This window comes from Tenrec ecaudatus, chromosome Y, assembly GCF_050624435.1.
Source record: "Tenrec ecaudatus isolate mTenEca1 chromosome Y, mTenEca1.hap1, whole genome shotgun sequence".
NCBI lineage: Eukaryota > Metazoa > Chordata > Mammalia > Afrosoricida > Tenrecidae > Tenrec > Tenrec ecaudatus.
The window spans coordinates 19,051,533-19,073,649 of NC_134549.1; the positions used below are offsets into that span (position 1 = coordinate 19,051,533).

The window sequence follows — 22,117 nt, forward strand, 5'->3', positions numbered from 1 at the left end:
CCAGGTACACATAAGCAATAAAAGTTTAACAAAAAAAACCCAAAAACCCTTTCCCCACAGAAACAAAAAAAGCTCACTGCAGATTTCTACCTATGTCTACGGCCATCAGTCATGTATTTGTGTGCCCATATACTTACATACCCTACTGTGTTGTGGCCTCTCCTCATGGGACCACTCTCTCTCCTTGGAGAAAGTTTGTGTATGCTTCTTAAGGAAGACACTTTTCACTAAAGAGAAACAGTGAAGTAATTGGTTTAGAAACAACCTAACAGAAGGTTCCAAGTCTCCATCATAATTTGATTGAAGGACAGGGAGGGGACAAAGGGGGGCTGATAGGAAAGAGTTCAAGAAGACAGAAAAATGGTGTGAAACAGATTGCAGTAGCCATTGTGAAATTGTGTTCATGTCTTTGAATTGTGGAAAATTAACACATCGGTAAGAGCTACCAATACAATGATGAATAAAGCGTAGTAACTTTTTTGAATCACAAGATTTGAGGTGACCCCTAAGTGTTAATACAACCCACTAGCCACATATTTCTGGGTGGAAATCACCTCAAGGAAATAGTTTTTTGTCTCCTGTTAGTCTGACCTTTGAGTTCATTCATTAGCTTTGCCATTTTCTTACCTTGTTTTCTGACCTCTAGAGTATTTCGTTTTTGGTGTTACCCGTGTAAATGCTTGTGTGTTTTGAGTTACAAATGACAATTGCTTAATTGCTATCTGGTATGCTAAATTGCATGCAGATTGAACTGGACATTAATGTTTTGTACAGGAAGTTTAATATGAATACTGATTTCATGATTATTTTTATCGATTGTTTAGAGTTTTCCGTGAAAGTCTGTTTGCCTTACTTCCTTTATTGTTTTCTTTCATTACCCCAGACTTCTCGCACAGTGTCAGGTTGTAGTGGTGAGTTGGGACACGCCTTGCCTTCTTTCCCATCTTCTCCAGATAAATCTGGTTTTTTGCTCGTAAACTTGATGTCAGTGGTAGGGTTTGGGTAGATGTTCTTTTTCATTAGGAAGCCATTAAACTCTTTGCCCACTTTGCTAATTACTTTTATTTTGAACAGGTGTTGGACCTTGTTAAGTAATCTCTCTGCCAGAGTTGATATGTTCATATGCTTTTTCTTATTAAGCCTGTTGAAATGAGGGTTTATGTCAGGTGATTTTGTACTGGCTACTAGCCTTGTGTACGTAGAGTAAATCACACTTGCCCAGGTCGGGCAGGTCTGTGATCAAAGGAGGCTGTATTGGGCTGCGTTGTCTGGAGAAACAAACCCAGTGCTCACTCGTGTATGTATAAAACACTTTTTTTTTAAATTAAGAAACAGTCTTATATCCAGAAGGCATCCCAGCCCAGGCCACCTGAAGTCCCTAAGTCTGATGCTAACCAGGATTCATCCTCCCTTTTACCAGAGTCAGTCCTGGTCTACCTTCTGGTCTGTTCCTTTACCTTCCTATCTGTTCCCTCCCACCCCCGGGAATCCCTACTGTGTATTCTTTTTGGTATGCGAGAACCAGGTCTGTCCTGCTTTTATCCTGCTAGTCTTGATCTCAGGCATTATTTATCCTTCGTGAATGATTTAGAGTAATGTTTTCCAGGTCTAGCCATGTAGTATTCCATTGTGTATACATAATAATACCTGTATTCATTGGTCAACTGATGAGCATCCAGGCTGTTTCGAGCTTCTTGCTGCCGTAAACATTGCTGTGAGGAACATGGGAGTGCTGATCTGTGCTTGTTAAGGCTCCCTCATTCGTTAGAGTAAATGCCCAGTAGAGATACAGCTGGCCCATGGCGTTTCTATCCCCAGCGGTTAGAGATAGTCCCATATCACTTTCCTCAGTGGTTGTACATGATACTCTGCTTTGAGATCTTTTGTGTATTTGCCTAGAGATTGCTGGGTCATTCTGTTGTCAACCTTTGTTTTTAGGAACTGCCAAATCTTGGACAGCTGCTGTTTCTTTCTTCATTCTAGACAGCAATGCATGATGCTTACACTGTATTTTTATCATTGTCAATAATGCTTGTTTTTATTTTCACTGCCTTCTCCAAAAGGGTAATTGTGCTGGATACAGAATTTCAACTTGTCTTGTTTCCTCACTATCCTAAAGATTATATGCTTCATGCCACTTGCATTTTGCTTCCATGGTTTCTTAAGCATCCTCTTCAATGAATTATCACTACCACCGAGTCAGGAATGACAGAGAATCTATGGGACAGGGTGGAATTGCTGCTGTGAGATTGCAGGGCTGCTGGTTTTTACAGGAATGGAAAACCTCATCTATCTTCCCTGAAGCATCTGTTAGTTTTGAACTGTTGACCTGGCAGTTAGCAATTCAGTAACCTAGTATGCCAACCTTCCACTAGTGTTTTCTGTTAGATTATGTGTAGTCTTCATGTAGCACTCAATTGATTTTTTTGAATTTAGCTTTGATTGTGTTTCCTGAACTTCTTGAATCTGATTTGGTGAGCATAGTTAATTTTCTAAATTTCTCAGGTGTTATGACCTTTCCTGACTGCTGGGCATCTGTGTTGTCTTTCCTTTGCGATCTTCTGAATGAGAGGATCGCTCCCTTTGAAGATTGTCCCACAGGTCTCGTATATTCCATCCCATTTTTATCTTGCAGCTTAGTTTTGAGTGTTTATAGATTATTCTCTATCTCTTCAAGGTCATGCCTTCTTTCTGTGCAACTTAGTGTCAACCTGGAGGACAGAGTAGCACTGCCCCTGAGTTCACCAGTGTCACTCTTCACGGACATGTGAAACTTGCACTTTGTCCCTGACTATAAAAAGAGGGGAGGACAACTGCAGTGGGTCACAGTCAGAGGAAAGGGGATGTCACTGTGCTGGAAAGCTGTGGTGCAAGATGTCATTGGCAATTTGTGGGAGGATGAGACTGTGTCTGTACTGTATCCAGCATCCCTTGATAGAACTCAGAATTTTGTGTTACGTTTTTCTGAATTCTCCTTCCCCAGAACTGTCAGCCTCGCTATTTGTTCTTGTAACATTTGAACACATGATACCGTGTTCATCTTGAATGCGTGGTTGTTTTAGGATCCAGTGGACATTGAGGATGTGATCGTGGTCTTTAGCCAGGAAGAGTGGGATTTGCTTGATCCTTATCAGAAGAAAGTCTACCAAGATGTGATGGTGGAAACGTTGGAAAATCTAGCTTCAATAGGTAAGAATGGTTCATCCCTACCCTCAGTAAATAACAATATTTCACTGTTGCCATTTGTTTGAGTATTTGCGCTGAAGAATGGAAATGCGATTTTATTTTATTTATTTTTTGTTTGAGTGAGTGAGAGTGAGTGAATGAGAGAGAGTGAGTGAGTGAGTTAGAGTGAGTGAGAGAATGAGTGAGTGAGTGAGTGAGTTAGAGTAAGAGTGAGTGAGAGAATGAGTGAGTGAGTGAGTTAGAGTAAGAGAGTGAATGAGTGAGAGAATGAGTGAGTGAGTGAGAGAGAGTGAGTGAGAGAGTGAGTTAGAGTGAGTGGGTGAGTTAGAGTGAGAGTGAGTAAGAGAGAGAGTGAATGAGTGAGTGAGATAGTGAGTGAGTGAGTTAGAGTAAGTGAGTGAGTGAGAGAGTCAGTGAGTAAGTGAGAGTGAGTGAGTGAGTTAGAGTAAGAGTGAGTGAGTGAGTGAGTGAGTGAGTTAGAGTAAGAGAGTGAATGAGTGAGAGAATGAGTGAGTGAGTGTGTGAGTGAGAGAGTGAGTTACAGTGAGTTGGGTGAGTTAGAGTGAGAGTGAGTAAGAGAGAGAGTGAGAGTGAGTGAGTGAGTTAGAGTGAGTGAGTGAGTAAGTGAGAGTGAGTTAGAGTAAGAGTGAGTGAGTGAGAGAATAAGTGAGTGAGTGAGTGAGAGAGTGATTTAGAGTGAGAGAATGAGTGAGTGGGTGAGTTAGAGTTAGTTGAGAGAGTGAGTGAGAGAGAGAATGAGTGAGTGGAAATGCGATTTTAAATACACGTTACAGCCCCTTGACAAGCTCACTATCCTGGTTTCCCCATGAACCTAAAGTTTTATTGTGTGCTCCTTTCTCCCTGTGGCAATTAAAGACCCTGGTACAAGAGCCCTTCATGAAGGAAACAGTGTAGGTGTGTGCATTTGCAAACCATGTGGTTCCTTCTGGAACCCTTTTGTTTAAAGACACTGTTGAAATGTTTCTTTTTTCTGTTAAAGTTTGCCTGAGTATTTTGCTGTAAGTAAACATACAGCTGCCCATCTTCCGAGAGTGAAGAGCGAAGTATTTGTTTGTGTTGGGAAAATGTCCATTGTTCTGCACTGCAATGTTGCAGTGAATGCATTGGTGACAGGTACAATTCCCACTATACCTGCTCGTTTTCCCAGAGTAGCAAGGACCATGGAGATCAGCTTTATCCAGGGATACTGCAGAAGAAGCAGGATGAAAGGAGGGAACTTTGGGATAACCAGCATTGCAGGTTGGGAAGTAGACTTGAGTCCAGCAGTTTACAGATCAGTATGTATGTGTTGGGTGGACAAAGGCCCACCGATGGCTGAGCACACTGCTCTGATGAGCAAACCTCACTTCTTTGTCGTGAGACCCTGCCTCCCCTTCAAGAGTTGCATATATATTTTGGACACTGTCTTTCTATGTAGATCTGTAATTGCAGCTCCTTGTGTCTCCATCACTCTCAATCTTCGTGGTAGTATTTCCTCATAAGTTATTTTAAACCTTCCTAACATGGTGAAATTTCAAAAATGTGGCCAGGTCTATCTTTGTTTATGAGTTATTTGTTCTTGTTTTTTCTCATTCTTGATCCTTTCTTTTTGCTTTGTATTGTGATTCTCAACCTGTATTACTGTATCAGGTTGTGGAAGATTTAATGATGGAGGAAAGTTATCCATTGAACATATTCTGGCAGCATTCATGCTCAGTAACTCCGGATCCCCCATGTTAGGGGAAATCTTGCAGTCACGTGGCAGTAAAGACCAGCGGAGATACCATGTTAGGCTTTTGAGGTGAGTACCATCCATGCAATGGTAGCCAGTACCTGGGAGAAAATTCACAAGGTATCAAGAAAAACAATTTCTGATTCTATGATTAGGATTCAAAAAGTTCACAGAACATTGGTATAAAAAGTTATGGAATATTTCCATGAACTTTGCATATCATGACTTCAAATCAGCTTCTAGTGAGTCCCCAATTACGATTGACTCCCAGCCTAAATGAGGATAGAGTAGATGTTCCATAGCAACCAGATTTGTTTCTCATCAGATAGTGACCCATGAAAGAAACATTCCTTGCTGTCCTGTCCAAAAACGGTGGCAGCTTTTGCTACTTGGAATGTGTCCCTCTCCAGCATCCTGGCAGTAGTACACTTTCTGCTATGATTCCCCGGGGATTCAGGATCCTGAAGAAAAGACTAGACATGAAATGAAGTATTCATATGGTTTTTATAATAAAAATATATCCATGAATTTAATGTATTGAATATTTGAAACATTTCCCTTGAGCGCAATAATGTGAAAGTCTCACTTTTGAAAAACCGTGATTGAAGTTGTTGCATTTCTGGCAGATCATTTAGCCCATTTAACATGAGATGAGTTGGCGTAAATACCATACACAGTAACCGTGTCTGGTCGTCGTGAAAGGCGGACATATGTCTTTCTCACTGTATGCTGCCTGTTTTTAACAGGATCCATAAAGCAAAGAGTGGTGCTGAAGGAAATGGAGGCTATCCTTGTGAGAAGCCCTTTGGCCAGCTTCCATGTCTTGATGTGCCACAAAGAAATGCTCCCCAACCCAATCGTTTTGAATGCTGTACTTGTGGAAAAGCGTTCGTGGATCAGGCATCTCATAGCCAGCACATTCGATGTCACACTGAATGTACCACCTGTCCGTGTAAGGAATGTGGAGAATCCTGCAGGTGTCTTTGTCACTTAAGCACTCCTGTAAGGACTCGTAAAGGGAGGTACCCTCTTACATGTCAGGATCAGAAGAAGGATGCCCCTTGTGTGTCTGCCCATGAAACTCCTGTGATGGAACTCACTGGTGTGGAACGGCATGGTTGTAAAGAATGTGGAAAAGTCTTTAGGGTTCCTGCAGCCCTCACCAGACACTCAAGAACTCATAGTGCAGAGAAACCTTTTGAATGTAAGCAGTGTGGGAAAGCTTTCAGATATTCCTCAATCCTCAGGGTACATTTAAAATCCCACAGTGAAGAAAGGTCTTATGAATGCAGAGAATGTGGGAAAGCTTTCAAATTTACCTCATCCCTCAGTGAACATTTAAAAATGCACAGTGAAGAAAGGCCTTATGAATGTACAGAATGTCGGAAAGCTTTCAAATTTTCCTCAGCCCTCAGTGAACATTTAAAGACCCACAGTGAGGAAAGGCCTTATGAATGTAGAGAATGTGGGAAATCTTTCAAATATACTTCAACCCTCAGGGCACATTTAAAGACCCACAGTCAAGAAAGGCCTTATAAATGTAGAGAATGTGGGAAAGGTTTCAAAACTTCTTCAACCCTCAATGCACATTTAAAAACCCACAGTGAAGAAAGACCTTTTCAATGTAGAGAATGTGGGAAAGCTTTCTATTGCTCATCAAACCTTGCTTGTCATCAAAAAATTCACAGTGGAGAGAAGCCTTATCAATGTAATCAGTGCGGGAAAACATTTAGTCAATCTTCAAACTTGAATATTCATAAAAGGACTCACAGTGGAGAGAAACCTTATGAATGTAAACAATGTGGGAAGCAGTTTGTTTCTTCTTCAGGCCTAGCTCTGCATAAAAGAATTCACAGTGGCGAGAAACATTTTAAATGCGGGGAATGTGGGAAAGCTTTTACCTATTCCTCAGGTCTCACTGCACACATGCGAACTCACAGTGGAGACAGGCCGTATCTGTGTGAGAAATGTGGTAAAACCTTCAGACAGTCCTCAGCTCTCTGGGTACATAGAAGAACTCATATTGGAGTAAGGCTTTATGAATGTAAAGAGTGTGGGAAAACCTTTAATCGATCTTTCAACCTTAACACACATTTGCGAATTCACAGTGGGGAGAAGCCTTACAAATGCAAGGAATGTAGGAGGGCCTTTGTTTCTCAACCTGCCCTCAAGATACATATAAGGACCCACAGTGGAGAGAAACCACATAAATTCAGAGTTCCTGGGAAAGCCTTTAGAGAAGCCACACACCTGACTGCACATAAGAGAACTCATAGTGGAGAAAGATCTTATGCATGTAAAGAATGCGGGAAGCCTTTTAGGGATTCCACTGCTTTCAGAAGGCACAAAAGAATACACAGTGGAAAAAAGCCATTTGAGTGTAAATGTGGCAAAGGCTTTGCTAAGTCTTCAGCTCTCACTGTCCATCTAAGAACCCATAGTGGAGAGAAGCCTTATGAATGTCAACAGTGTGGGAAAGCATTCATTTCTTCCTCTACGCTAAAGATCCATCTGAGAAATCACAGTGGGGAAATGCCTTATGCATGTGAAGACTGCGGCAAAGTATTTAGGCAATCCTCTAACCTCAGAAGACACAGAGAAATTCACAGCAAAGAGAAGCCCTAAGTATTGTGGGAGATCCTTAAGGTCTGACACCACTTTTGGTATCACAACTTACAGGAGCGAGGTCTTAAGAATATAAGGACTGGGAGAAGATTTTTACATCATTTCAAGAACTTATAGTTGAGAGATTGAAAATCCGAGGTCTCCTGCTTGCTACTATCATTTCAAACATAAATCACCAAGTGTTGTATTAGCAGTGTTTCTTAGTAAGAAAGGAATGTTGATTCCCAGAAGATTTAAAGTATTTTGTGCCTTGAAGATAAATGCCATTTTGTGGATTTTAACCTATTTCTTCATATCTTTGGCTTTTAACAAGAATGCTTCAGAAAATCCCCTTAACCAATAATTAAAACTTGAATGTAATTAATTACATTGACCTTGTGTTTGATTCAAGAGTATTTTCTTTCACTTTTATATATGATGACTTTCCATGCTATTATTTCGACTTTTAATATAATTATCACTATTATATTTTGAGGTATTCACATATTTGGTTTTCTTCATATCTGATCCTATGAATTGTAGTATCCATTGATACCTATTGAGTATATGATTTGTGGTATGTTTTTTGTGGTATGTTTTCTTAATGGAGTGTTCTTTTTACTTGTTTGTTCAAATACTTATGAATTGGAGTGCTGGTGTTTCTGAGAAATTCAGTACCGGCATCCTCCATATTATGAACACATTCTTCTTCGTCTATCTGTAAGTTAAAGTCCCTCCTATGTGGGAATGAACTAATTATAGTTTGATTTTTTTAAATAGATTATTGGGGACTCTTACAGCTTTTATCACAACCCATACATCAATCTTATCTAGCACGTCTGTCCGTATGTGACCACCGTCATTTTCTAAACCTTTTTCTTTCTCCTGGAGCCCTTGGTGTCAGCTCCTCCAGTTCGATTGTAATGACAGGTTCGGTGCATTAGGAAGATTGCAGAGATGCACCCAGATGTGTTGAATCATCTTTCACATTAAAATAAAGGGCTGTGGTGATGTAGTGGCCACATGTTGGGCTTTGATCTTCATGTCCTGCAGGTGGGAAGTACCAGTATCACTGCGGGAGAAAGACTGGTTGTCTACTGTAAACGGCTTCAGTGTCAGAAACCCACGGGCTTGCATTAGCTCAATGGCAGCAAGATGGCATGGTGCAGTAGCTATCAGGGTGCTCATGGAAAAGCCAGCATTTTATACCCACCAGGCACTTCAAGAAGAAAGATGGTGCAGTGACCATACAAAATGATTTTAAAGCCTGTACGATCTTATGAGGCACGTCTTCTCTGCCTGTGGAGTCCCTGTGCGAGTCATCACCCAACGGACTTCAGTAGTTTAGGTTTCAACAGTGATGTGATACGCGTCTGGAAGACAGATAATTGTTTTGCTTAAAACCAGCTTGTTGGCCACAAAAATCATCCAAATTTGTCTTAGTTTTCCTTTTCCTATTTATATCAATCCTGAACACTGTAGACCTGATAGGTGAAGAGTCGGGTGCTTTGAAGAACGTGATTATTTTTTGAAAAACACAAAAGATTCTTAGTGTTCAAATATGTATATGTATATATATGTCTGTGTGTGTACCTGTGTAGGTTTTATATATTTTTGTGTATGTACGTGTATATATTTATGTGTATGTACTTAAGTATTTTTGTGTGTATGTATGTGTATCTTTGTAGCACACTCACTGCCACATAGGCGACTTATTCACGGTGACACTGCAGAACAATCTTGAACTGCCCTGTGGAGTGGGGAACTCATTTTTTTTTATTTTTTAAAAATTATTTTATTAGGGACTCACCTCCCATCACAATCCATGCATACATCAATTGTGTAAAGTCCATTTGTACATGCATTGCCCTCTTGATTCTCAAAACATGCTGTCCTTCCAAGCCCCTGGCATCAGGTCCTAATTTTTTCCACTCCCCCTCCCTCATGAATCCCTGATGATTTAAAAATTATTATTTTGTTATATCTTGTTCTGTCCCACGTCTCCCCCCCACTTTTCTGTTGTATGTTCCCCAGGGTGAATGTCACATGCAGATCCTTGAAATAGGTTCCCCCTTTCCAACCCACCCTCCTTATGCCCTCCCAGTGTTGCCACTCACACCAATGGTCCTGAAAGGTTCATTTGCCCTGGCTTCCCTGTGTTTCCAGTTCCCATCTGTGCCAGTGTACCTCCTCTGGTCTATTCAGGTTTAAAAGGTAGGATTCGGATCTTGACAGTCGGCGGTGGGGAAAGGAAGCATTTAGGAACTAGAGGATAGTTGTATTATTTATCATTGCTATGTCGCAGCCTGTCTCGACCCTTCCGTAAGGGGATGTCCAGTGGCCTACAAATGGGCTTTGGGTCTCCACTTCGCATTCCCCCCCTCATGCACTATGGTAAGATTTTTGTTGTCATGTTACCTGATCCATTCTTCGCCTCATTTGCTTATGCACCCATTTGTCAGCGATCATATCAGGAAGTGAGCAAAAATATGATTTTTTTTGTTCTTTGATGTCTGATCCCTTCAGCACCTCGTCGTCACACAGGCTGGTGTGCTTCTTCCATGTGGGCTTTGTTGCTTCTGAGCTAGAAGACCGCTTGTTTGCCTTTAAGACCTCAGACGCTCTCTTTTGATAGCCGGGCACGATCACCTGTCTTCATCACATTGAAGTTGTTCACCCACTTTGTCTTCAGCGGTTGTGTCGGGAAGGTGAGCACCATAGAATGCCAATGAGTGGAGGCCTGATCTCCCTCTGCTACTTTAATACTAATCTTATAAATATATGCACATAGATATTTTTCCCCATTCTCATGTATAAATATATTTGCATATGTACATGTCTTTATCTAGACCTCTATAAATGTCCTCTGCCTCCCAGCTCTTTCCTCTATTTCCTTTGACTTCCCTCCTGTCCAACTATCATGCTCAGTCCCACCAGGGTTTCAGTAATTCCTTAGTTACATTACCCTTGATCATGCCCAAACAGGCCCCCCACACCCTTCTCACCACAGATTTAGATCGCATGTTGTTCCCTTGTCCCTGGGTTTATTAACACCACTACCTTTCCCCCCACCTCCCCCTATCCCATGTCCCCATGTAACTATCGGTCCAGTTTTCTCCTCTGATTTTTCATCCAGCCTGTCTTAGACCTGCGGAGATAGTAACATGCACAGAAACAATACAGAGCACAACCAAGCAACAATATACAACAAAATATCAGACCAATAACCAAAACAACACAAGAAAGAAAAGCTTGTAGTTAGTTTAAGGATTGTTTGTTGGTCTTTCGGAGTGTTTTCCAGTCCAGTCTGTTGGGGCACCACGCCCTGGCCCCGAAGTCCACCTTCAGCTTTCCCTGGGGACTTTGCTGCTCCATTCCCTTGCTGTTCTGTTGCACTACCCTTGATGTTTTGCCTCGGTGTGTCAGATCCAATCAGGTACAATTCCCTGTGTCTCCGGTGTTGTCGCTTGTGGGGTTATGAATCATTCAGTGAGGGTCATCTTGTCTCATAGTGGGGCCGGCCATGTTGTCCTCTCAGTCGACTGGCTGTCCTAATTGGTACCATCAACCCCCTGGCCATGCTGTGCTCCACTCTCCTCCCTCTTCATCTCCCATATCCTCTCATCAGATATGTCCCTATTACAGAGCTGTAGATGCTTTGCTGTCCTTTGATATAAATTCTTCTGAGGCAAGGGGCAGATGTCCCCTTAGTAGTTGGGGTTGGGGCTGGCCCCTCAAACCTCTCCACTGGTTAACCACTCCACGCCAGCATGTTGCCTTCACATCTTGGAGCATCGGGTTGAAGTCTGATCCCTCTTTCCCTGTGGAGACACAAACTATACCCTCCCCTTGGGTGGCTCACTGCCCTGTGCCCCTCTACCGTTTTCTTTTTTATTATTTTTTCCTTTCCCTGCCTTCTTTTTCAGTTGTCTACCGTGTGTATCCCTGTATTCGGTCTGCTCCCCACCACACCACCTGGTCCTCCCCCCAGGAATATTTGTATACCATTGCTTTTTCCCTATCCCCCAATTTGCCTTTTTTCATTTTTCTTTTTTAATGCCTCAGCAGCCTTTGAAGTCTTACCATATATAAGTCAATGCTATCTTTAGGTCTGTTTTCTGTTTTTTGCCCTCTGGGTGAGGATGCTTTATGTGTGGTGATATCTTTTATTTGTGCTTCGTGTCAGGTAGGTTCTTTTGTAGGGCTGGGTTTTTTTTTAACCTTTTATTAGGGGCTCATACAACTCATCACAATCAATACATCAGTTGTGTAAAGCACGTCTGTACAGTTTTTCTCGTCATTTTCAAAGCATTTGCTCTTCACTTAAGCCTTTTGCATAAGGTCCTCTTTTTTCCCCTCCTTTCCTGCTTCCCCCTCCCTCATAAGCCCTTGATAATTTATAAATAATTATTTTGTCATATCTTGCCCTGTCTGACGTCTCCCTTCACCCCCTTTCCTGTTGTCTGTCCCCCAGGGAGATCACTCGTAGATCCTTGTAATTGGTTCCTTCTTTCCAGCCCCCTCTCCCTCTACCCTCCCATTATTGCCACTCACACCTCTGGTCCTGAAGGTATCATCCGCCCTGGATTCCCTGTGCTTCCAGCTCCTGTCTGCACCAGTGTACCTCCTCTGCTCTATCCAGACTTGCAAGGTAGAATTCGGATCACAATAGGCGGGGGAAGCGGGGTGGGTGGTGGAAGCATTTAGGAACTAGAGGAAAGCTGTATTCTTCCTCGGTGGTACAGCGCACCCTCACTGACTCATCTCCACCCCTAGACTCCTCTGCTAGGGGATCTCTAGTGGCTGAAAAATGGGCTGTGATCTCTACTCTGCATTTCCCCTTTTTATTCTCTAGGGTAAGATTTATTTGTTCTGATGATGCCTTATACCTTCGACACCTCGTGATTGCACAGCTTGGTGTTCTTTTTCCACGTGGACTTTGTTGCTTCTGAGCTACCTGGACCCATCCTCGTATATATATATTTGCATATGTACGTCGTTGTCTAGACCTCTATAAATGTCTTTTGCCTCACATCTCTTTCATCTATTTCCCTTGACTTTCCTCCTGTCCCACTATCATGCTCCATATCCACCTGGGTTTCAGCTCTACCTCTTAGTTGCATTACCCTTGATCATGACCTACCATGCCAGCCACACACACCCCACCACCAATTTGGGACATTTTTTCCCTTGTTCCTGGACTTGTTAACACCATTCCCTTTCCCCCCACCTTCCCCTATCCCATGTCCCCCTGGAACTGTCAGTCCCATTGTTCTTCCGCCAGATAGTTCATCCAGCCTATCTTTTTTTAAAAACAATTTATTAGGGGCTCATACAACTCTTATCACAGTCCATACATATACATACATCAATTGTATAAAGCACATCCATACATTCCCTGCCCCAATCATTCTCAAGGCATTTGCTCTCCACTTAAGCCCCTTGCATCAGGTCCTCTTTTTTTCCCCTCCTCCCTCCCCCTTCCCCCCTCCCTCATATGCCCTTGGTAATTTATACATCGTTGTTTTGTCATATCTTGCACTATCCGGAGTCTCCCTTCCCCCCTTCTCTGCTGTCCCTCTCCCAGGGAAGAGGTCACATGTGGATCCTTGTAATCAGTTCCCCCTTTCCAACCCACTCACCCTCCACTCTCCCAGCATCGTCCCTCACACCCTTGATCCTGAAGGTATCATCCACCCTGGATTCCCTGTACCTCCAACCCTCATATGCACCAGTGTACAGCCTCTGTCCTATCCAGCCCTGCAAGGTAGAATTCGGATCATGGTAGTTGGGGGGAGGAAGCATCCAGGATCCGGGGGAAAGCTGTGTTCTTCATCGATACTACCTCACACCCTAATTAACCCATCTCCTCTCCTAAACCCCTCTATGAGGGGATCTCCATTGGTCGACACTTGGGCCTTGGGTCTCCACTCTGCACTTCCCCCTTCATTTAATATGATATATATACATATATACATACATATATACATATAAACATATGTACACATACATACACACACTTATATCTTTTTTTTTTTTTTTTGCATGATGCCTTATACCTGGTCCCTTGGCACCTCGTGATCGCACTGGCCGGTGTGCTTCTTCCATGTGGGCTTATTTGTTTCTGAGCGAGATGGCCGCTTGTTCACCTTCAAGCCTTTAAGACCCCAGACACTATCTCTTTTGATAGCCGGGCACCATCAACTTTCTTCACCACATTTGCTTATGCACCCATTTGTCTTCAGCGATCCTATCATGGAGGTGTGCAGTCAATGATACGATTTTTTGTTTTTTGATGCCTGGTAACTGATCCCTTCGGGACCACTCGATCACACAGGCTGGTGTGTTCTTCCATGTGGACTTTGTTGCTTCTGAGCTAGATGGCTGCTTGTGCATCTTCAAGCCTTTAAGACCCCAGTCACTATCTCTTTTGATAGCCAGGCACCATCAGCTTTCTTCACCAGATTTACTTGTTCATCCACTTTGGCTTCAGCAGTTATATCGGGAGAGTGAGCATCATAGAGTTCCAATTTAATAAAAGAAAGTATTCATGCATTGAGGGAGTGTTTGAGTAGAGGCCCAAGGGCCTTCCGCCACCTTAATACTTGACCTATAAATATAGACACATAGATCTATTTCCCCATCCTCCTATATATATTTGCATGTACCTGTCTGTCTAGACCTCCATAAATGCCCTTTGACTCCTAGCTCTTTCCTCCATCTCCCTTGACTTTCCTCCTGCCCTACTACCATGCTTCATCGCCACCTGGGCTAGAGTATACCTCTTCTCTAAGCAACCTTACCCTTGATCATTTCCCACCAGGCCTGCCACTCCCCCTTCTCTACCATTTGGGGTCCCATGTTTTTCCCTTGTCCCTGTGTTTGTTAACACCACTTCCTTACCCCCATACCCCCCACCCCAAGTCCCCCCGGAACTGTCGGTCCCGTTGTTTTTCATCCAGATAGTTCATCCAGCCTGTCCTATTCAGACAGACCTGTGGAGTCACTAACATGCACGGAAACTAGACAGAGGAACACAAAGCAACAGTATACAACCAGACAACAAAACAACCAAAACAAACCACTGACAAAGAACAGAACAAAACAGTTCACAAGAGAAAAGCTTGTAGTTAGTTCAGGGATCGTTTGCTGGCCCTTAGGAGCGTTTTCCAGTCCAGTCTGTTGGGGCACCACGCCCTGGCCCCAAAGTCCACTTTCAGCATTCCCTGGGGACCTTGCCACTCCATTCCCTTGCTGTTCCGCTGCACTCCCCCAGTGATTTGCCTCGGTGTGGTGGGATCAGGTCAGGTACAATTCCCACACTGTGTCTCCGGTGCAGTCCACTGTATCGCCCTTAGTCACTGAGGGGCATCATGTCTCATAGTGGGGCCAGCCATGTTGTTCTCTCTGTGGACTGGCTGCTCTAATCAGGAACATCATCCTCACGGCCTGGTGGGCCAGGCTGTGCTCCACTCTCTCCTCCTGCCCCTTCATCTGCTCCCGTGTGCTCTGATCAGATATGTCCATCTCCAGGAACTGCAGAATCAATGTCGTCCTTTGGAACAAATTCTTTTCAGGGGAGGGGCAGGAATCCACTTAATTTATGGTGCTGGGGCCAGCCTCCCAGACCTCTCCACTGGTTCCCTACTCCACGCCGGGATATTGCATTCACACCTTGCGGCACTGGGTTGGAGTCTGGTCCCACTTTCCCTGTGGAGATATAAACAATACCCTCCCCTTGGGTGGATTAGTGCCCCATGACCCCACTACCCTTTTCTTCCTTATATTCATCCTTTTGTTTTCCTTTCCCCACCTCCTCCACCATTGTCTACCATGTACATCCCTGGTTTTGGTCTGGTCTCTTCCATACTACACAGTCTTCACCCCTAAAATGTTGGTATACAGTAGCTTTTTCCCCTATGCCACTTTTGCTTTTTAAAAAATTTTTTAATGCTTACCTCAGCGGGCTCATGTTGTACTTGTCCTTTTGTGCCTGACTTACTTCGCTTAGCATGATTTCCTCCAGTTCTTCCCATGCCGCTATGTGCCTCATACATTCATCACTGCTTTTTAGTGATGCGTAGTACTCCATTGTATGTATATAGCAGTTTTTTAATCCAATCGTCAGTTGATGGAAATTTGGGTTGCTTCCAACTCCTTACAAATGTGAACTGTGCCGCAATGAACATTGGAGCACAGATGTCTGGTCTTGGTTTGTTTCTTGCCTCTTCTGTGTATATGCCCAGTAGGGAGATTGCTGGGTCATATGGTAACTCTATTTCCATCTGTTTTAGGTATCGCCAGATTGATTTCCATAGTGGCTGTACGTATTTACAGGCCCACCAGCAGTGGATGAGAGTTCCTGTCTCCCCACAGCCCCTCCAACACTTGTTGCTTTCTGATTTTTTGAATTGGGCTACCTTTGAGGGTGTCAGGTGGTACCTCATTGTTGTTTTAATTTGTATTTCTCTTATGGCTAAAGATCGGGAACATTTTCTCATATGTTTGTTGGCCATTCGAATTTCTGTCCCTGTAAAATTTCTTTTCAAGTCCTTTGCCCACCTTTCAAGTGGGCTATTGGTTTTTTTCTTTTTGGAAGCTAGCAGAGTATTGTAGATTTTAGTAATAAGGCCTTTGTCTGATGTGTCATTGCTAAAGATGTTTTCCCAGTCTGTGGACTCTCTTATTACTCTCTTGGTGAATTCTTTAGATGTACACAAGTGTTTTATCTTCAGTATATCCCATTCGTCAATTTGTGCCTCCTCTGTGTTTGTGTCTTTCCCTATTTCTGATAGCCTGTGTATTCCCTGCGCCAAAGTTCTCAAGTTAGTCCCAATTCCCTCATTGATGGCCCTAATAGTTTGGGGTTTAACTTCAAGGTCCAGCCTATCTTATATAGACAGAGCAAAACCAAGCAACTATATACAACAGAACAACCATCACATACCACTGACAGAAGAATAAAACAAGAAAGAAAAGCTTCTAGTTATTTCAACGGCCGTTTATTGGCCTTTAGGAGTGTTTTCCAGTCCAGTCTGTTGGGGCACCATGCCCTGGCCCCAAAGTCCACTTTCCGCATTCCCTGGGGACCTTGCCACTCCATTCCCTTGCTGTTCCGCTGCACTCTCCCAGTGCCTTCCTCGGCATGGTGGGATCAGGTCGGGCGCAATTCCCATACTGTGTCTCCAGTGCTGTCCCCTACAGAGCCATGGGTCAGTGAGGGACATCATGTCTCATGGTGGAGCTGGCCGTGTGGTCCTCTCTGTGGACTGGCTGCTCTAATTGGTGTCATCGACCTTAGGCCTTGGTGGGCCAGGATGTGCTCTACTCCTACTCCCCCGTCATCTGCTCCCGAGTGCTTGGATCAGATATGTCCCTCTCCCGGAGCTACAGATTCAATGCTGTCCTTTGAAATAAATTCTTCTGGGGGAGGGACAGGCATCCACTTACTATTTGGTACTGTGGCCAGCCTCCCAGACCTCTCCACTGGTTCCCCACTCCACGCCGGCATGTTGCATTCACATCTTGGAGCATCGGGTTGAAGTCTGGTGCCGCTTTCCCTATGGGGAGGCAAACAATATCCTCCCCTTGGGCGGCTTAGTGCCCTGTGCCACCTCTACCCTTTTTTTTTCTTCATTTTTTCCTTTCTCCACCTCCTTTCTTAGTTGTCTACCATGTGTATCCCTGTATTTAGTTTGGTCCCCGCCACACCACCTGGGTCCTCACCCCTTGAATATTCGTGTACCGTAGCTTTTTCCCTATGCGCCATTTGCCTTTTTTTATTTTTAAAACTTACCTCAGCAGCTTTGAAGTCTTTCTATATGTAAGTCAATGCTATTTTTAGATCTGGTTTCTATTTTTTACCCTCTGGGTGAGATTTTTCTATGTGGTGGTCTCTTTTCTTTATACTTGGTGAGTGTTGCTCTGCCCCTACTGGGTCGGGAAGGCTCTTTTGTAGGGCTGGGTTTCTTCTAACGTATTCTTTGAGTTTTTCCTTGTCTGGGAAGACTCTTCTCCATCTGTCTTGATCAATAATTTGGCTTGGTAGAGTATTCTTGGTTCTGCATTGGTTTCCTTCAATGTTTTTAATATGTTACTCCACTCTGTCCTCTTCTTCATAGTTTCTGCTGATAGGTCTGAGCATATTCTTATTTGGGAACCTTTATATGTGATTGCTTGTTCTTCCCTGGCTGCTCTCATGATTTTCTCCTTTTTGTCAAAGTTGGATAGTTTAACTATTATGAGCCTTGGTGACTACTTCTTGGGATTTAGTCTAGCTGGGGTTCTTTCAGCCTCCTGAATGGTTGCCTGGTCTTCATTCACTGAGCTGTGGAAGCTTTTCCCTTGAATTCTCTCAGTATTGTTGCAGATGACTTTGTTGTGTCTCCTTCCGGTAAGTCAATAATTCTAATGCTATTTTGCTTCATAGCATCAGGCATAGCATTTAAGTTTTCTTCAGCTTCTCCGATGATCTTACTAGATTTCTGTTCTCATTGTCTCCTTCATATCCTCTGTGACTCCAAGTAGCATTCTGAAAATTTCTTTTTGTGGCAGCTCAATGTCTGCTTTCTCCCTGCATGTCATTATGTTCAGTACATCTTCTGGCATTGCCTTTTGTTTCTCCTATTTTTTCCCTTTGAGGTCGTTGGGGTTGATGGCTGTTTTCATTGCGGTTTTAGGTGAGCCAGGTGTCATTTTTCCTGGGAGTCGAAGAGCACTGGCTCTCTCTGGGAGACTTGTAGGAGTGCTTCTTCGAACTGCCTATAGCTTATTTCACTATGGAATTAATCTACCACTTTATCCTCCTTTGGCTTCCCTCTCAGGGGAGTGACCGAGAAGGGTTGCCTGCTTTGGTGTTCTGGAGGTTGGGCAGAGGTTCCTGCAGCAGCTAACACAGGCAGGAATCGCCCGGTAAAAATTGAGCAGAGTATCCCCTGGTGGGAGTCAGCAGGGCTTTCCCTAGGATATCTAGCTACACAGGGTGGAGCTCACCTAGCTGGGTGTGGCGCAGGTGTAAATGACCTAGGCTAAGAGAATGGTCTGGAGGTGAGCAGTAGAATGTGAGAGACCAAGAAAGAGGCAAAGAGAAAACAAAAAAGTTAAAAAGCAAGCCCTTTGAGCCTGATGATTTTATTTTTTTATCTCCCTGGCCAGCTAGAATATACTCATGTAATTGTCTCTCATAGTCACTGGGCTGCAGCTCTTGGCTGTTTAAAGCTGACTCTTGCTACAGCAGGTCTTTGTTGTGCTCAAAGGCGCCAGGCCCTGTGGCTGAGTGCTGGCGTTCCTTATCTAGGTTGCTTCTTATGCTGATTTATGTTACCAGCCTCCACCTATGTGCTCCTTGGAGCTGAGCAACCAGACTTGGGTTTGAGTTTTAAACCAATCATATATATTTCATGTATTTCACCTTTTTTTTTTTTTTTGCTTATGATGTGCTCCAATTTGGGGGCTGTCAGGCTGGCCCTCAGAGGGAGAAATCCAGTTTAATATGGGGGTTATTTCCTTCTGGGTCAATTGGAACTACATTTGCTCCCTGGACTCCCAACTTTCTGCTTACTTTGTCCCACACCATGATCTTCCTAAGGTAATACAATATTTTTTCTTTTACTGTAAATTATGGCTACCTGCCACCACTCCACTGGCCATGGGCTCAAGGTAGCCAACCACATGGAGAGCTCCAGAGTGAGGTTTCCCACGTGTTTGGGATTCTGTCCTCTCTCGGTTGTCTGCCTGCAGAAATCACTATTCCCGGCAAGGGCACAGCCAGCGCCTGTGGGCTCACCAGTGCTAGAGTACTTTAAAGCATTCTTGGTTTGCTTAGTGAGTGGAAATCCCACGCAAAAAGGGGTTCAGGAGAAACCCTGGTATCCTAGTTCGAATTTCAGGTCTCTACCTCCCGTTTCCTTTGCCTTACCTCCCGATTTTCTGGTCTGGCATCAGGAGCTCCGGAGGGATGGGTCCAACCTGGTTGCCATTTTCTCCCCATCCGACTGAAACTCTTTCTGGCAATAGAAGCATCATCTTTTCCTGCGTAGCGTAGCTTGTAGCTTTAAACTGCTGACCATGCAGTGAACAGGCCAGCGCACAGCCCCCACGGGTGCCCTGGTGGCACAATGTTCATTCATTGGGCTGCTTACTGCAAGGGCAGCAAGCTTTTGTTGTGAGATCTAAAATATACAAAGAAAGGCATTCTGGGTAGTCATGCAGCCCATGGCATCCAATCAGGGACAGTATCTCATTATACCCCCATCCCTGAATATGTTTTGTTTTTGATTTTCGCACCCTCTCTCCTTCCTTGTCCCTTCCCTCTTCCCTCACGCCTTGTCCCCTGCCAACAACTGCCTTTTGATTCTGTACAGGTTGTGCAGGAGCACAAAGGTATTCTGGAATTCCCAGTTCCCTCAAGCTGACCCACAGTTTGTTAGGATGTACACCATCGAATGCGTGTACGTAGTCAGTAAAATACAGGTAGGCATCTTTCTGGTGTTCGATGGTTGGAGCCAAGAAATGCCTCATGTCATCAGTGATAGCCCAAAGGAGACATCCTCTTCTGATCTGTTCGGATTTCTGGCATTTCAACCATCGTAGAATTACGATCAGTAAAAATTTGCTTTTGATTGAAATTATGACATTATTGCTAATTGGCACGTTCTGTGGTCACCTGTCTTTGGCATGGGTGTAAGTATGGCCGTCTTCCAGTCAGTTGTCCATAAAGCTCTGTCCTCGATTCCTGGCAGATTAATAAGTGCTCCTGGTGCTTTATCACCTTACTGGTATCCTGTCAGTTCCTGGAGGATTGGGGCCACTGCCTTCAGGGCGTCTTAGACTTCTTCCTTCCATACCTGTTCAAGCCTTTAGCCTAGTCATCCTCGGTATTCCTTGATTCCATCCTCTTCTGATGTTTCCTACATTGTTGAATATTTTTTTCCAATAGAATCTTTCACTCATGAAACCTGTGCCTTGCGTTTTTCTTCAGTTCTTTCCGATTGAGATATACTCTAGATACTCGTATGTAAGCTGAGGTTTTCGGCACATTTGTTATTCTGAAAGTATCCCCTCAGCTTATACTTGAGTGAGGGTTTCACGTACCTGTTTTCTGGTGCAGTGAGGGTGTTCCCCGGTCTCTTCCACTCATCTGCAGGTGTCTGCATCCTCTGTGGGTAGTCCATGTCTACCATGGAACCACAAATCATCGGGTACACAAGAAACGAAGGGGAGACACTGGAAACATCACCACCTGTAAGAGGGAACTGCAAATTCTCTACGGAAACAGACGCACAATTTTAGAGGAGGTTATTGCGCATTTGAGAGAGTAGACAGGTTGAGTATCATTGGATAAACAGCAGAGGGTAAGTCTCACACCCTTCAAGGTAAGGACAAAATGCACATAATCAGAAGCAGAGCTATGAAATTTGGAAGACACTCTGAGAAACATTAAGCGGAATGGGATAAGTCACTGTTGACATGGAAACAGGTGGGAAGAGTAAACCTGACTCCTGCTATTCCCAGATCTCTTGTTGGTTAGTGATCTCGGAGTTCAAAGGTCTCCTTTCTCTGGGTTGTGTCGGGATTTTACACTTACCTGTTCAGAGGGTCCAATTTTTTCTCACACCCTTGGAATTTTATCTCACAGGCTTTGTTCCTCTCCAGTCCCAGGAGGGTCAGAATTGTTCCCAATCTTTTGTACCATGTAGGGGCTTACCTTCCCCCATGCTTGTGAAATTTCATGTTCCTTTCACATCTTTTGGCTGTTAAATCCTCTCCATTCCTCCCAGTAGTCTGCCTAACTCCCAGCAGTGTCTGACTAATGCATGAAGTTGGCTTTGGAACCTGGCTGATGGTTACACGTGTCCCAAACCCTGCTTTCTTTCTGTGGTCTTTGTGGCTGTGTGGACCATTTTATTTATTATTTTTTGGGTGTTCATACAACTCATCACAATCCATACATCCATCCATGGTGTGAAGCACATTTGCACATTGGTTGCCCACATCATTCTCATAGAGATTTCCTTCTACTTGAGACCTTGGTGTTAGCTCATTTCTCCCACTCTACCTCCTTGGTGATCCCTTGACCATTTATAATTTAAAGGTTCACACCACCCAGTGTCTCCCTTCACCCACTTTTATGTTTTCTGACTCCCTGGGGGCGTGGGCTTAGATGTCAATCACTGAATCGTAGTGATTGGTTCTCCATTTCCATCCCAACCTTCCCCTTTCTGTCCTGGTGTTGCTACTCTCATTATTGGTCCTGAGGAGTTCATCTGTCCTGATTCCCGGTGTTGTGAGCTCTCGTCTGTACCAGTGTAGCTGCTCTGGCCTAGGCAGATTTGTAAGGTAGAATTGGGGTCATGACAGTGGGGGAGCTGGAGTGGGGAATTATTAAAGAACCAGAGGAACGTGTATGTTTCCTTAGTGACAAACTGCACCCTTTTATGGCTCATCTCCTCCTCAAGACCCTTCTGTAAGGGGATGTGTTGGACTATTTTAAGAGTTGCCTGAGGACAAGGGATTACAGTTGGTTTTTTTTGTGTGCCTAGGAGGCGGATATTTGTGTAAAGGAGGATCTTTCTAGATAAGAAAGTCATCCCTGAG

General features: G+C 43.9%; 1 protein-coding gene across 4 annotated transcripts in view; it reads left to right on the forward strand.

The window, feature by feature from the left end:
- The window catches only part of LOC142435523 (uncharacterized), a 44,439-nt gene that overhangs the window by 12,191 nt on the left and 10,131 nt on the right, over positions 1-22,117 (forward strand). For 2 of the 4 annotated variants that reach the window (XM_075539749.1, XM_075539748.1), the window contains 3 exons: positions 3,063-3,189; positions 4,837-4,987; positions 5,665-7,876. In XM_075539749.1, the coding sequence (XP_075395864.1) occupies positions 3,063-3,189; positions 4,837-4,987; positions 5,665-7,543 (2,157 nt within the window). In that variant the 3' untranslated portion in view covers positions 7,544-7,876. Of the gene's footprint in view, positions 1-3,062; positions 3,190-4,836; positions 4,988-5,664; positions 7,877-10,048; positions 10,232-22,117 lie in introns of those variants that run through there. The other 2 variants (XR_012781563.1, XR_012781562.1) reach the window with 2 other exon arrangements.